The 13,287-nt window shown below is 43.3% G+C and overlaps 1 protein-coding gene across 1 annotated transcript; it reads left to right on the forward strand.

Moving 5' to 3' along the window:
- The first annotated feature begins 2,732 nt into the window (after positions 1-2,732).
- On the forward strand, positions 2,733-4,054 carry LOC138789676 (obg-like ATPase 1). Its single transcript, XM_069968434.1, has one exon. The coding sequence runs from the start codon at positions 2,844-2,846 to the stop codon at positions 4,032-4,034; it is 1,191 nt and encodes a 396-aa protein (XP_069824535.1). The 5' UTR covers positions 2,733-2,843; the 3' UTR covers positions 4,035-4,054.
- Positions 4,055-13,287: the final 9,233 nt, after the last annotated feature.

A 13,287-nucleotide genomic window follows, 5' to 3' on the forward strand; every position in this document is an offset into this window, starting at 1 on the left:
ACCACTTGTTAGATTCCTTGAGGGGTGTAGTTTCCAGAATGGGGTCACTTGTGGGGGGTTTCCAGTGTCTTGGCAGCATGAGGGCTCTGTAAATGCGACATGGCGCTTGAAATCCTTTTCAGTGAAATTCAGCTTCCAAAAGCCAATTGGCGCTCCTTCCCTTTGGAGGCTCGTCCTGCGCCCCCTTGGCACTTTATAGCCACATGTGGGGTATTTCCGTACTCGGGAGAAACTGCGCTACACATTTTGTGTCTTTTTTTGCTTCTTATCCCTTTAAGAAAATGAAAAATTGAAGGCTAGAACAACGTTTTAGTGTAAAAAATAAATTTTTCTTTTTTCACGCCATATTGTTCGGAAAATCTGTGAAGCACCTATGGGGTCCAGATGCTCACCGCACCCCTTGTTACATTCCTTGAGGGGTGTAGTTTTCTAAATGGTGTCCCTTTAGGGGTGTTTTTTAGGTTTTGGCACCCCAGAGCCTCTGCCAACCTGAAGTGGTACAGTCAAAAATGACCAAATATAACGGAGGCGTTGAAATTCACTAGGCGCTCCCTTATATCTGAGGCTTGTGGTTGCGTCAAATAGCGCAATAGGGTCACATATGGGGTATTTCTATAAACTGCAGAAACGGGACAATAATTATTGGGGTGCATTTCTCTGGTAATAGGTTTATAATTATGAAAAATATTGGATTACAATAAAATCTCTGCACAGAAAATTAAAATTTTCAAATTCCTTACACAATTAGCTTTTATTTCTGTGACTCCCCTAAAGGGTTAAAACACTTTCTGGATGTGCTTTTGCCGAATTTGGGGGGTGCAGTTTCTGAAATGGGGTGCTTTGTGGGGCTTTCTAACATACAGGCCCCTCAAATACACTTTAAACCTGAACAGGTCCCTAAAAATATCTGATTTAGAAATTTTACTGAAAATTTGGAAATTTGCTGCTAATGTTTTAAGCTCCCTATTGTCTAAAAAAAATGAAAGATAGTTTAATAAATGCCGCCAACATAAAGTAGACATGTTGCTAATGCTATTTAATATATAATTTATGTGGTATAACCACTTTCTGTATACGCAAAAAAGTTTCATAGTTGGAAAAATGCATTTTTTCACATTTTTTCACATTATTTGGGTTTTTTTCATAAGATTTGTGATATAGATTTGTTATGAGTATCGACTCCAATTTACCAGAAATGTAAAGTACAATATGTCACGAGAAAACAATCTCAGAATCAGCCGGATAGGTAAAAGCATCCCGAAGTTATTAATGACTAAAGTGACACAGGTCATATTCATAAAATTTGTCTCTGTCATTAAGGCCATTTCAGGCTCTGTCCTTAAGGGGTTAAGGACTGGGCTACACAATGACTGCTCTAAAGCACCAGATATTCTACCTCTGTTTGACATGTACTTTCTAATCAGTCATCTCTAGCTAAACTTCCAAAAAGAATGATGCCATCCGCACTGATTAGATGGGACTTGTTGTGTAAACAGATGCATTATTTTATTTAAATGTCTCCTCCTTCACATTACCCCTGCTATTATATTGGAAATTCTGTTTATTGCAGAAAGGATGAAGAAAAACCATCATATCTGCATTTTTCTTTATCTCCAGCAATTACTTTTTTTATAATTCTAAAATGATTTGTGATAAGCTGAGAGAGTAATGCTGAGACAGATTAAAAGATAATGATAAGGCATGTTTTAGTTGAAACAAAATCACTGTTCTATTTAGAAGAGTAATTTCAGCAATACATCTTGTGTAATGTTTTTTAATCACTTAGCGATTACTTGTGTGGTGCTGTTTGATTCATTGGCATGTGAGCTTTTGATTAAAATGGTTTTGACTTGGCCATTACTGTCATAGATGAGGCCACCCATATGGTGGTAATGGTAAATCAGGGTAAATCTGTCATCTTAACACTTACAGTAGGAACTAGTTACACAAGATTAGGAGAAAATGACAAAACCATTTATCATTTTGCTTATTTGAGGAGCTTTTATAGTTGTTGTGTGCCCAGTGGTTTAATCCTATGACAGTGTGTGAATGAAATAATGTGGGTACAATATTAGACTAAGAAGACTGATCACAAAGTGTGCCATTGCAGCAAAGCTGGGGCAAGAATGCGGAGCATTTTGACCGGGGTTTCCAAAATTTGAAGCAAAAATCATAAATAAGCTCTAATCTTGATAGTGTGCTTTCTGGCTCCCTTCAGCCTGTTTGCAGGTGTTGAAGGTGTTGAAAGCCAAAAAAGAGCAGTTGCACACAATTTGCGCAAACTCTCATTGAGTTTAATAGAAGTTATGTAAACAAAACAGCGTAGCTTAGTGGGCTACACTGGTTATGTAACTAGAAGGTATTAGGGCCAGTTCACACGGAGTAAAACTGGTGGAATTCCGAAAGCCTCCATGTCATACAGGGAGTCTATGAGAGGGCTTGCGTGCCTCCTCTCTCCGTGCCTCTCCGCTCTAAAGAATTGACAGGTCAATTCTTCCACATGGAGAGAGGAGGCGCGAGCCCTCCCATAGTCTGCCTGTATGGAGGCTGTCAGGATTCCGTGGATGAGAATTCCGACGCAGAATTCTGCCAGTTTCACTCTGTGTGAACTGTCCCTTAAAATGGAAGAATTTTATGCAACTCCTACTAAAGTCCATGTGAGTTGCCCAGCAGCCTGGGGCAGAAAAAAAAGCTTTGCTTCAAGATGGGAGTACCGGTCGCTCCGCCCCTTCCGTCTCTGGGACGCCGGCTGCTGCCGAACGTGACTGGGAGATCCGCGAGGCCCCGCACCCGTTGCTCAGCGACAGCAGCTTCCCGGGAGAGACACGTGTGGCGGAGTGGAGATGCCCCCCAAGAAAGCAGACGATGGACCAAAGCAGCACCCGATTATCGGAAGGTTTGGCACCTCATTGAAGATTGGAATAGTGGGACTTCCAAATGTAGGGAAATCAACTTTCTTCAACGTGTTGACTAAGAGCCAGGCGGCTGCCGAGAACTTTCCATTTTACACCATTAATCCAAATGAGAGCAGGGTGCCCATCCCGGATGAGAGATATGATTTTCTGTGTCAATATCACAAGCCGGCAAGCAAAGTTCCAGCATTTCTGAATGTGGTGGACATCGCTGGTCTGGTGAAAGGGGCCAGTGCGGGCCAAGGCTTGGGGAACGCTTTCCTGTCTCACATCAGTGCCTGTGATGGAATATTTCATCTTATGCGCGCCTTTGATGATGATGACATCATCCATGTTGAAGGAAGCGTCAACCCACCACGTGACATTGAGATTATCCATGAGGAGCTCCGTCTGAAGGATGAAGAAGCCATCATAGCTGCCATAGATAAGCTTGAAAAAGTAGCTGTGCGAGGAGGAGACAAGAAGTTAAAACCAGAATATGACATAATGTGCAAAGTGAAATCCTGGGTGATAGATGAAAAGAATCATGTCCGCTATTACCATGACTGGAATGACAAGGAGATTGAAGTGCTAAATAAATACTTGTTCCTGACCTCCAAGCCGATGATCTATCTAGTCAACCTCTCGGAAAAAGACTACATCCGCAAGAAAAACAAGTGGTTGATAAAAATTAAGGAGTGGGTGGACAAGCATGACCCAGGGGCCTTGGCCATTCCTTTTAGTGGGGCCTTGGAACTGAAGCTGCAAGACATGAGTGATGAGGAGAAGCAGAAGTATCTGGAAGAAAAAGTGACACAAAGTGCCTTGTCCAAGATTATTAAAACTGGCTACGCAGCACTACAGCTTGAATACTTCTTCACCGCAGGCCCCGATGAAGTGCGCGCTTGGACCATAAGGAAAGGGACAAAGGCTCCTCAGGCTGCAGGGAAGATTCACACAGATTTCGAGAAGGGTTTCATTATGGCGGAGGTAATGAAATTTGATGACTTCAAGGAAGAAGGCTCGGAAGGCGCTGTCAAGGCGGCAGGAAAATACAGACAACAAGGGAGGAATTACACTGTAGAAGATGGAGACATTATTTTCTTTAAATTCAATACACCTCAACAACCCAAGAAGAAATAGAAATTTTTTTTGTCGTTTTTTTGTTTTGTTTTTTAAATACATCGAAATAATTTTTTATTTAAACATTATATTCTGTTATTAAATAAAACACCAAACCGGAAACCATCTTGTCACCCCCCCCCCTCCCCTCCCCCATCAAATAAATGCTGTTTGTTTGGAAATGAAAAAAAAAAAAAAAAAAAAAAGATGGGAGTACCAATTTATATAGTCAACTAGAAAATGTACCCGACGCTGCCCGGGTATAAAGTGTGTTAATAGGATTTGTTCTTAGGTGCCCAGGAGGCCAAATTATGTCTTTGTTTTTTTTGTTTAAGGGGAAATCGCCAGTAACCCTTCATACCCGACAGTTCTGCTCTGTTTATGTAAATTTGTAGCTTATGCACATTAGAAATAAACTAAAAACTTTAAACATCCTAAATACCTAATAGCCAAACTGAGATGTCATGTGATCAGACGACTGTATACAGAGCTTGGTTATATACCACATTGGCAGTGTTATATACAGAGCCTGGTTATATATACAACATTGTCAGTGTTATTTACAGCCTGGTTATACACAACATTGGCAGTGTTATATACAGCCTGGTTGTATGCAACATTTTCAGTATTATTTACAGCCTGGTTATATACAACACTGGCAGTTATATAAAGAGCTTGGTTATATACAACATTGGCAGTGTTATATACAGAGCCTGGTTATGTACAACATTGCCAGTGTTATATATAGCTTGGTTATATACAACATTGGCAGTGTTATATACAGCCTGGTTATATGCAACATTGGCAGTGTTATACAGAGCCTGGTTATATACAACATTGGCGGTGCTATTGCCAGGTGCATAGACATAAAGATTTTTACCTGATACAACTCTGGAGCAGCAACATACAATTGTCCATGCGTAAAACATGCAGAATCCAGATTTATGCCGCCACCTGCTGTGATCGGCCTTGGGCCTTGTTTATTGTCATTTCAAATGATGCTTAACAGGAAACTGTAATCTTCTAAAAAGTTAATCAGTGGAATTAGTGTATACCTGTAGTGCATAGTTGCACGGGTTCTTTATACCTAAAGTGTATAGTTTTTAGGGGTCCCGTATATCTGTAGTGTCTAGTTGGGGGGGGCTGTATACCTATAGTGTATAGTTGGGAGGGTCCTGTATACCTGTAGTGTGTAGTGGGGGGGGGGCTGTATACCTGTAGTGTATAGTTGAAGAGGGTCCTGTATACCAGTAGTGTATAGTTTGGGGGGCTGTATACCTGTACTGTATAGTTTGGGAAGTCCTGTATACCTGTACTTTATAGTTTGGGGGTCCTGTATACCTGTAGTATATAGTTGGTGAAGGTGCTGTATACCTGTAATGTATAGTTGGTGGAGGTCTTGTATATCTGTAGTATATAGTTCGGGGGTCCTGTATACCTGTAGTGTATAGTTTTAGGGTCCTGTATACCTGTAGTATATAGGTGGTGGAGGTCCCGTGCACCTGTAGTGTATAGTTTTGGGGTTCTGTATACCTGTAGTATCCTGTATACCTGCAGGGTTGTATTTACCATTAGGCACCCATGGTCTGGGCAGTACCTTGCGGAGGGGCAGTACCAGGGAGCAGGGGGAAGGAAACAACTTTATTTTACTTTATATTTCTAGTCTCCCACCTCCCGTTCAGACTTGCCAAAAAAATCTGGTGTCTTTTCGAGGGGGGGTATGGCGGTATTGGTCTGGTCTGGTATGACAGTGTTATCCAGTCACAGTATGGTGGTATTGGTCAGGCCTGGTATGGCGGTGTTAACCAGTCACAGTATGGCGGTATTAGTCAGGTCTGGTATGGCGGTGTTATCCAGTGACAGTGTGGCGGTATTGGTCCGATCTGGTATAGCGGTTTTATCCCGTCACAGTATGGCGGTATTGGTCAGGTCTGGTATGGCAGTGTAATCCAGTCACAGTATGGCGGTATTGGTCAGGTCTGGTGTGGCGGTGTTAAATGTGATGTCTGGAGCTATTATCAACCAATCTACCTATCCTGATGCTAATTGGTGAGTGAGGATGGGCGTCCTCAGGTTTAGTGCTTAGGGCAGCAGCAGCTGGTAATACGGCCCTGTATACCTGTACTGTATAGATGGAGTAGGGGGTCTACCAGTTATTTCTTTGGATCTGTTGTGAGGCAGCTGGCCCTAGCAGCCACAGATCCCTGTGAAAATGAAAGTAGTAATCCTATTGGTTGCTAAGGCTCCCAACTGCCGTTTCTGCTGAAGAGCTGCAGCTAATTATATCACCTGTGTGTGCAGTGTGGAGATTTTCCCATTAATTTCTATGGGACGCTCTTCCCCTTCCACCTCCCCTCCTGTACATCTGGCAAGGATGGGACCTTCGCTCTAACCTGCCCAGGCACCCAATGTATCTGTGTGGTAAATTTGGGGTCAAACGGTTCAGGCGTTTGGAAGTCTATAGAGGACAGACGGACAAACAGACAGACAGACAGATATAGAGAAACAGTGACTGCGGTCAGCTCCCAGTGTTATTCATGCTTTCTTGGATCACGTGGGAAAGAAGAGCATGGGGGATAAAGCCCCTGGATTCCGGGGTATCAATGGCAAGAAACGAAACTTGATTCCTCCAGCTCATATAAAATTCCACTTTATTAATTCCAAAAGTCTGAGACGCCGGCTAGGTGAGCGGCGCCTTGCATGATTTTTTCCTGCAGCCATGGTCCCGGAGAGCACAGACGCCTCTTGGTGTCTCATGGGATGGGCTATATTCATTTCCCCTAGATTATTGCGGATCCAGATGCCATGACTAAGAGCCAAGTAGGCTCGAAACGCGTTGGCTATTATTTTAGACTTTTGGAATTAATAAAGTAGAATTTTATATGAGCTGGAGGAATCAAGTTTCGGTTCTTGCCAGACAGACAGATAGACTTTCATTTTTATGATATAGATAGAGAGTTAATTTAGTTATGCACAATGAAGTTTATTGATTATCTGCTACTGTATTCAGAAGTTGGGCTAATACTAATAAGATGTCCAACAGCATCCGGTGATGAATTTCAATATTTATTGAAAGCCAAGCTTACAAAAAATATGACGTTTCGACTCCTGCTAGGGTCTTTGTCTTTGACTGTTGGACCTCTTTTCTACAAGTTACGTGAACCCTCCTGGGGATTCTGGGCTCTCCAGCGTGCATCCCTCAACATCTACATACCAGGGTCTATTGGTGCAGCTGACTCCAACCATTGTTTTTAATACAGTAGAAACAAATATATGGGACACAAATGGGTGAGAAAGTCCAACCAATGAGTGTTATTTTACAAAAATAAATAATAAATAAATAAATAAATTTTTGTGGTATTGCATCTCTTAATAAGGGATCATAAGGGGTGTGCCATGCAGAATTTTTCTATGGCTGCCCTCATACCCAGAAGGAGAACACTCTGTAATTATTGCCTCTCTCCTTGAACTCAATCTCAGTGGAAAGTGAAGTGCTTAGTGATACTTACTCTCCAGCCATCTTCTGCTCTGGCACTGCTGTATGGGATTCTGATGGCAATTAGCATGGCAAGGTAATGTGTGACAGCAAAAGATTGAGATTCCAATATTTTCAGCTTCTAAATTAATTGAAGGGTCTTTACTGGGTTATTTAAGGTGTCTGGTCTAGTGTCTTAGTTAATTTAAGCAACTTATCTACGGTCTGACATAGATTTTGGGGTCCGAATTTATTTAGGGGGTCTAAAAGTATATTTTGAAGATTTTTTATTTAAACCCATGCATCAATATGTAGCTGAGTCCTTAGGAAACAATATTTTGGCATTATAGCCTGTAGGTGCACTGGGCAGCACTATAGGTATAGCAATAGGGGCATTGGTGTTAGAGTATGTAGGTACTTTGTGTTGCTATACAGGCAGGGAATGAGTTTTAGAAGCTATGAACTGAAGATGTCTGAGCAGCAAACATTGTACTGGCAATAAAAAGTCATGGTTTTGCTTCGACCAATAGGAATAGAAAGGGAAATTGACCACAGCAATCAGAGAAGGTGCTATCTCTGTGTAACTGGATATAATTTTGCATTATATAATGTCACTGACCTTAATTCATTGGAAATTACAGAAAATATTGAAGTAAACTCTTCATGCCATGATCAGATTTGTGATAGCTAAACAGATCTGGGGTGTCATGGGGTTCCCTGGTATTTATCCTTGATCCCCTTATAGACAGTTGTCTACTGCATGCAAATCTATATTGTGTCCTCAGAACTGATGTCTTTGGTATGATATTTGGTTGATCCTTATATGAAGAAAATATCTTTCTCCATTACAAAGAGAAGCTCCCTCCCTCACATTTATGATTACCATAATAGCAGACTCCTGACCAAATGCCACTACTCCAAGTGAGGATATCATCCTTTATCTGAGAATTTTGGAGGACACATAATAAAATTTGATTTGTAACAATGCCTTGGTGGACTTTTTGTAACATAATGAACGCTATAGATGTAAATATTGTTAGCTAAAATGCATTTTGCAACTCTTTAATTGTACTGTACTTTTGTAATGTGGCTATTACTTGGGTGCCCCAATAACTCTAGGACATCCATGCTGCTTTTTTGGAGAGGATAGTGCCATGCTAACACATGAGAGAAATCTTATATAGTCACTTAGTATTTTTTAGTATTATTCAAAATTGGATATGATAATTGAAGATTTTTTTTTTTATATTGAAAATAACCGCACCCTACTCATATTCACAGTGCTTCTTGTATATAATATATATGTAATTTCTCTAATAAGTTTAGCATATGGAACTAAATATTTGCCATATATATCTTTTATTAGGAAATCATTATAAAATTTTATATTTACTTTTATTATTCCAATGACATATCTCCCATAATCTATTACTCCATAAGTAGTCTGATATGTACTCTTTAAGTATTAGAGATTCACTTACTACATACTGTAGATGAATCATATGATATGAATGTGGTTACACGTAGTATTATAGCAGTGAATCGTATCATATCTATGTTTGCACTGCCTGTCATGTTATTTTGACGGGCTCTAATTAAGCAAATTGCAGATGTATCTTTAATATACCAGTTGGGGCATGTATATGTAGAGGAATGCTTTAATTACATATAGATTGTGTATATATATATATATATATATTATTATTATTATTATTAACCCCTTAACGACATCGGGCGTAAACTTACGCCCTGGCGCCCTGGTACTTAGCGCATCAGGGCGTAAATTTACGCCCGATGTTTCCCCGATCGCTGCGTGTTCACACACAGCGGTCGGGGAAGATGGCCTGCTATAAATCATAGCAGGCCATCATAGCTTCTCGGCACGGGGGGTGGTTAACACCCCCCGTGCTTACGATCGCTGCTATAGGCTGATCAATTCAGATCAGCCAATAGCGGCGATCGGAACCTTTCCGGGTCATCGGTGACCCGATGACCCGGAAAAAAATGGCGGTCGGTGCTGTCCGAGGACGGCACCGACCGCCATTACTGTAAAAAGTAATGTTGATCGCCGTGCCACCGGCCCGATCGCCGTGAACGGCCGGCCGGCCGTTCACGGCGATCGGGCCGGTGGCACGGCGATCAGAGTCCCACAAAATAGTAAATACCTGCCCTGGACCCCTCAGCTAGGTAGCCGAGGGGTCCAGAGCAGGTATTTGTACATTACTCACCTGTCCCGGGCTCCTGATCGGCGGCTTCCGGGTTCGCGGCGTCCTCCGTCATTCCGTTTGGTCTTCGGGTCTTTCCGGCGGTCCTCGTCGTCTTCTTTCGGCTATTTTCGGCTCCAGTCTCGTCATTTTCCGGATTTTGTGCTCTGCTGCCCCCTAGCGGCTGATATGTGTAATACACTTATCAGCAGCTACAGGGATATTCAGAATATAGAAAAAGTGTTTTTTTTTTTCCCCAATTTTTTTTTTCTATTTTCCGCACCCTATCGCCGCTGAGTGTTGATTAGCATCGCACGAAAGTGCGCTGCTAATCAGCAACTCCTCCTTTTTGGCGTAGGGTGTTTTTTTTCTATATTCTACTGCCACGGTCTGCTTATAAGTGCCGCACATAAGTGCGGCATTTATCAGCAACTCCTTTGTTGGCGTAGATTTTTTTTTATACTTACTGTAAAAAAAACACGTAAAAAACACTACATTACACCACACTACATTGAATAAAGTTTGACACTACACCACTACATACCCCATATACTAGTCCCCGTATAAAGATGGCCCCCAGGGTGTTTTCGGTGTCAGAGGGATACGTTATTATTGCCCCCGACACCGAAACAGCCAGTGAGGATGAATGGGGGGGATCGTTCTTTCCTCCATTCATCCTCATCATCCAGTGACGTGTCTGGGGGTAGCGTAGCGTACGCTGCCCCCCAGACACGTCTTTTCCGCCAGTACCGTCCCAATAAGAGATCACGGTATGGTGTGAAATTCTACAAACTCTGTGAGAGTACCTCTTGGTACACTTACAGATTTAGGGTACATGCACACTGCGGAATGGCGAAGGATAACCCTTTGTGCAGTCCGCAGCTGGCACCCGCCGGCGGACTGATGGAGGCGCATGTCTCCACCCGTGTCATAGACTCCATGTTATGCACGGGCGGATTCCGTCGTCCATCCAAAGAATGAACACATTGGACGGAGAGCGGAATCCGCCCGTGCATAGAATGGAGTCTATGACACGGACGGAGACGTGCGCCTGCATCAGTCCGCCGGCGGGTGCCAACTGCGGAATGCACGAAGGGTTATCTGTCGCGATTCCGCAGTGTGCATGTACCCTTAGAGTGTATGTAGGAAGGAACACCCGAATCCAGCCCCAGATGCCCCCCCCCCCTCCCATCCTCGGAACAAGTGGGAAGATCGTCCGGGAACTGATCTTCCCACTGCTGGATAGTGGTTACCACCTGTACGGGGATAACATTTATACCAGCACCCCCTCTTCCGGTCCCTCGCTGCCCGAGCTACTGTAGCTTGCGGCACGATCCGAACATATCAGAAGTAGTAATAGCGCCCTAATATTTAGCAGCCATGGAGCGGACCCAGCGCTTCTGGATATGAGGGACCCCGTATCGCACCAGGACAACATTTTCCAGGTGACGTCCCCCACACTGGAGAACAGGAGACCCCAGAAGAAGTGCAGAGTGTGGCGTAACAGGGGGATCAGGAAGGACACCATTTCCAGTGTGACGCCTGTCCTGATCACCCCGGCCTCTGCATATTGGATCGCTCCAAGGCGCACCACACGTCACTGGGGTTCTACATTATCTAAATTCTGTCCCTTATTCCTATTTCAGGGGTCACGTTGGTCCGGGGATTATTCTGATCGCCATTATGGAGTCGGGAAGGAATTTTTCCCATTGATGAGGCTACTGTCGTCTGCCTCACGAGGGTTTTTTGCCTTCCTCTGTATCAACACAGATTGAATTTGATGGACACCTGTCATTTCCAACCTTATAAACTAATAATTGCCCTAATACCCCCAAATAAATTAGAATTGTCCCTTTTTCCCAGCTAAATAGGTATGGCCGCCATTCCCATTAGAGGATGCCATGATGCAATTACAAAGCCTCTGTGCGGCCAGGACAGTAGAAACCCCCCACAAGTGACCCCATTCTGGAAACTACACCCGATAAGGAATCTAACAAGGGGGGCAGTGGGGATATGGCCCCCAAGTGACGGCCACATTTGGGACGTGAAAATGAAAAAAATGGTATTTTTTATTTTCTCGGCACATGTTCTACGTAAGTGCCTGTCACCAGTGGGGTCCATATGCTCACTGCACCCCTTGTTAGATTCCTTATGGGGTGTAGTTTCCAGAATGGGGTCACTTGTCGGGGGTTTCTACTGACCTGGCAGCACAGGAGCTTTGTAATTGCGACATGGCCTCCATCCTCCATTCCAGCCTCTAAATGGCGCTCTGTCCCTTTGGTGGCTTGCCCTGTGCCCATATGGCACATTATGCCCACATGTGGGGTATTTTCGTAATCAGGGGAAACTACCCTACACGTTTTGTGTTAATTTTCTTTTTTAACCCCTTGTGGAAATGAAAAAAAATCAAGGCTAGACCAACATTTAGTGTAATTTTTGTAAAATTTTTACTCTAAATCATTAATCTTGTCATGATTTTTTCATTTTCACAAGGGGCTAAAAGATAAAAAAAACCACTAAATGTGTAGAGCAATTTCCCCTGAGTACGGAAATACCCCACTTGTGTACATAAAGCGCCATTCGGGTGCAGGGTAAGCCTCCGAAGGGAAGGAGCGCCATTTCGTTTTTGAAGGCTGGATTTGGATGGAATGGATTTTAAGGGGCCATGTTGCATTCAAAAGGCCTCTGTGTTGCCAAGACAGTTGAACCCCCTCACAAGTGACCCCATTATGGAAACTACACCCCTCAAGGAATGTAACAAGGGGTGTAGTGAGCATATGGACCCCACTGGTGACGGGCACAAATGTGGAACAATGTGGCGTGAAAATGAAATATTACATTTTTTACACTATAATGTTGGTTTAGCCTTGAATTTATCATTTTCATAAGGGGTTAAAAGAGAAAAAAAACACACAATATGTGTAGAGCAATTTCCCCCGAGTCCGTAAATACCCCACATGTGGACATAAAGCGCCATGTGGGCGCAGGGCAAGCCTCCAAAGGGAAGGAGCGCCATTTGGATTTTGGAGGTTGGATTTGGCTAGAATGGATGATGAACGCCATGTCGCATTTACAGAGCCCTCGTGCTGCCAAAACACTGGAAACCCCCCACAAGTGACCCCATTCTGGAAACTGCACCCCTCAAGGAATCTAACAAGGGGTGCAGTGAGGATATGGACCCCTTGATGACGGGCACATTTGTGCCATGAAAGTGAAAAAATGAAATTTTTTACTTTTACGTCACATTGTTCCACATTTGTGCCCGTCACCAGTGGGGTCCATATGCTCACTGTGCCCCTTGTTAGATTCCTTGAGGGGTGTAGTTTCCAGAATGGGGTCACTTGTGGGGTGTTTCCAGTGTCTTGGCAGCACGAGGGCTCTGTAAATGCGACATGGCCCTTGAAATCCTTTCCAGTGAAATTCAGCTTCCAAAAGCCAATTGGCGCTCCTTCCCTTTGGAGGCTCGTCCTGCGCCCCCTTGGCACTTTATCGCCACATGTGGGGTATTTCTGTACTCGGGAGAAACTGCGCTACACATTTTGTGTCTTTTTTTTCCTCTTATCCCTTTAAGAAAATGAAAAATTGAAGGCTAGAA

This window comes from Dendropsophus ebraccatus, chromosome 4 (assembly GCF_027789765.1).
Source record: "Dendropsophus ebraccatus isolate aDenEbr1 chromosome 4, aDenEbr1.pat, whole genome shotgun sequence".
NCBI lineage: Eukaryota > Metazoa > Chordata > Amphibia > Anura > Hylidae > Dendropsophus > Dendropsophus ebraccatus.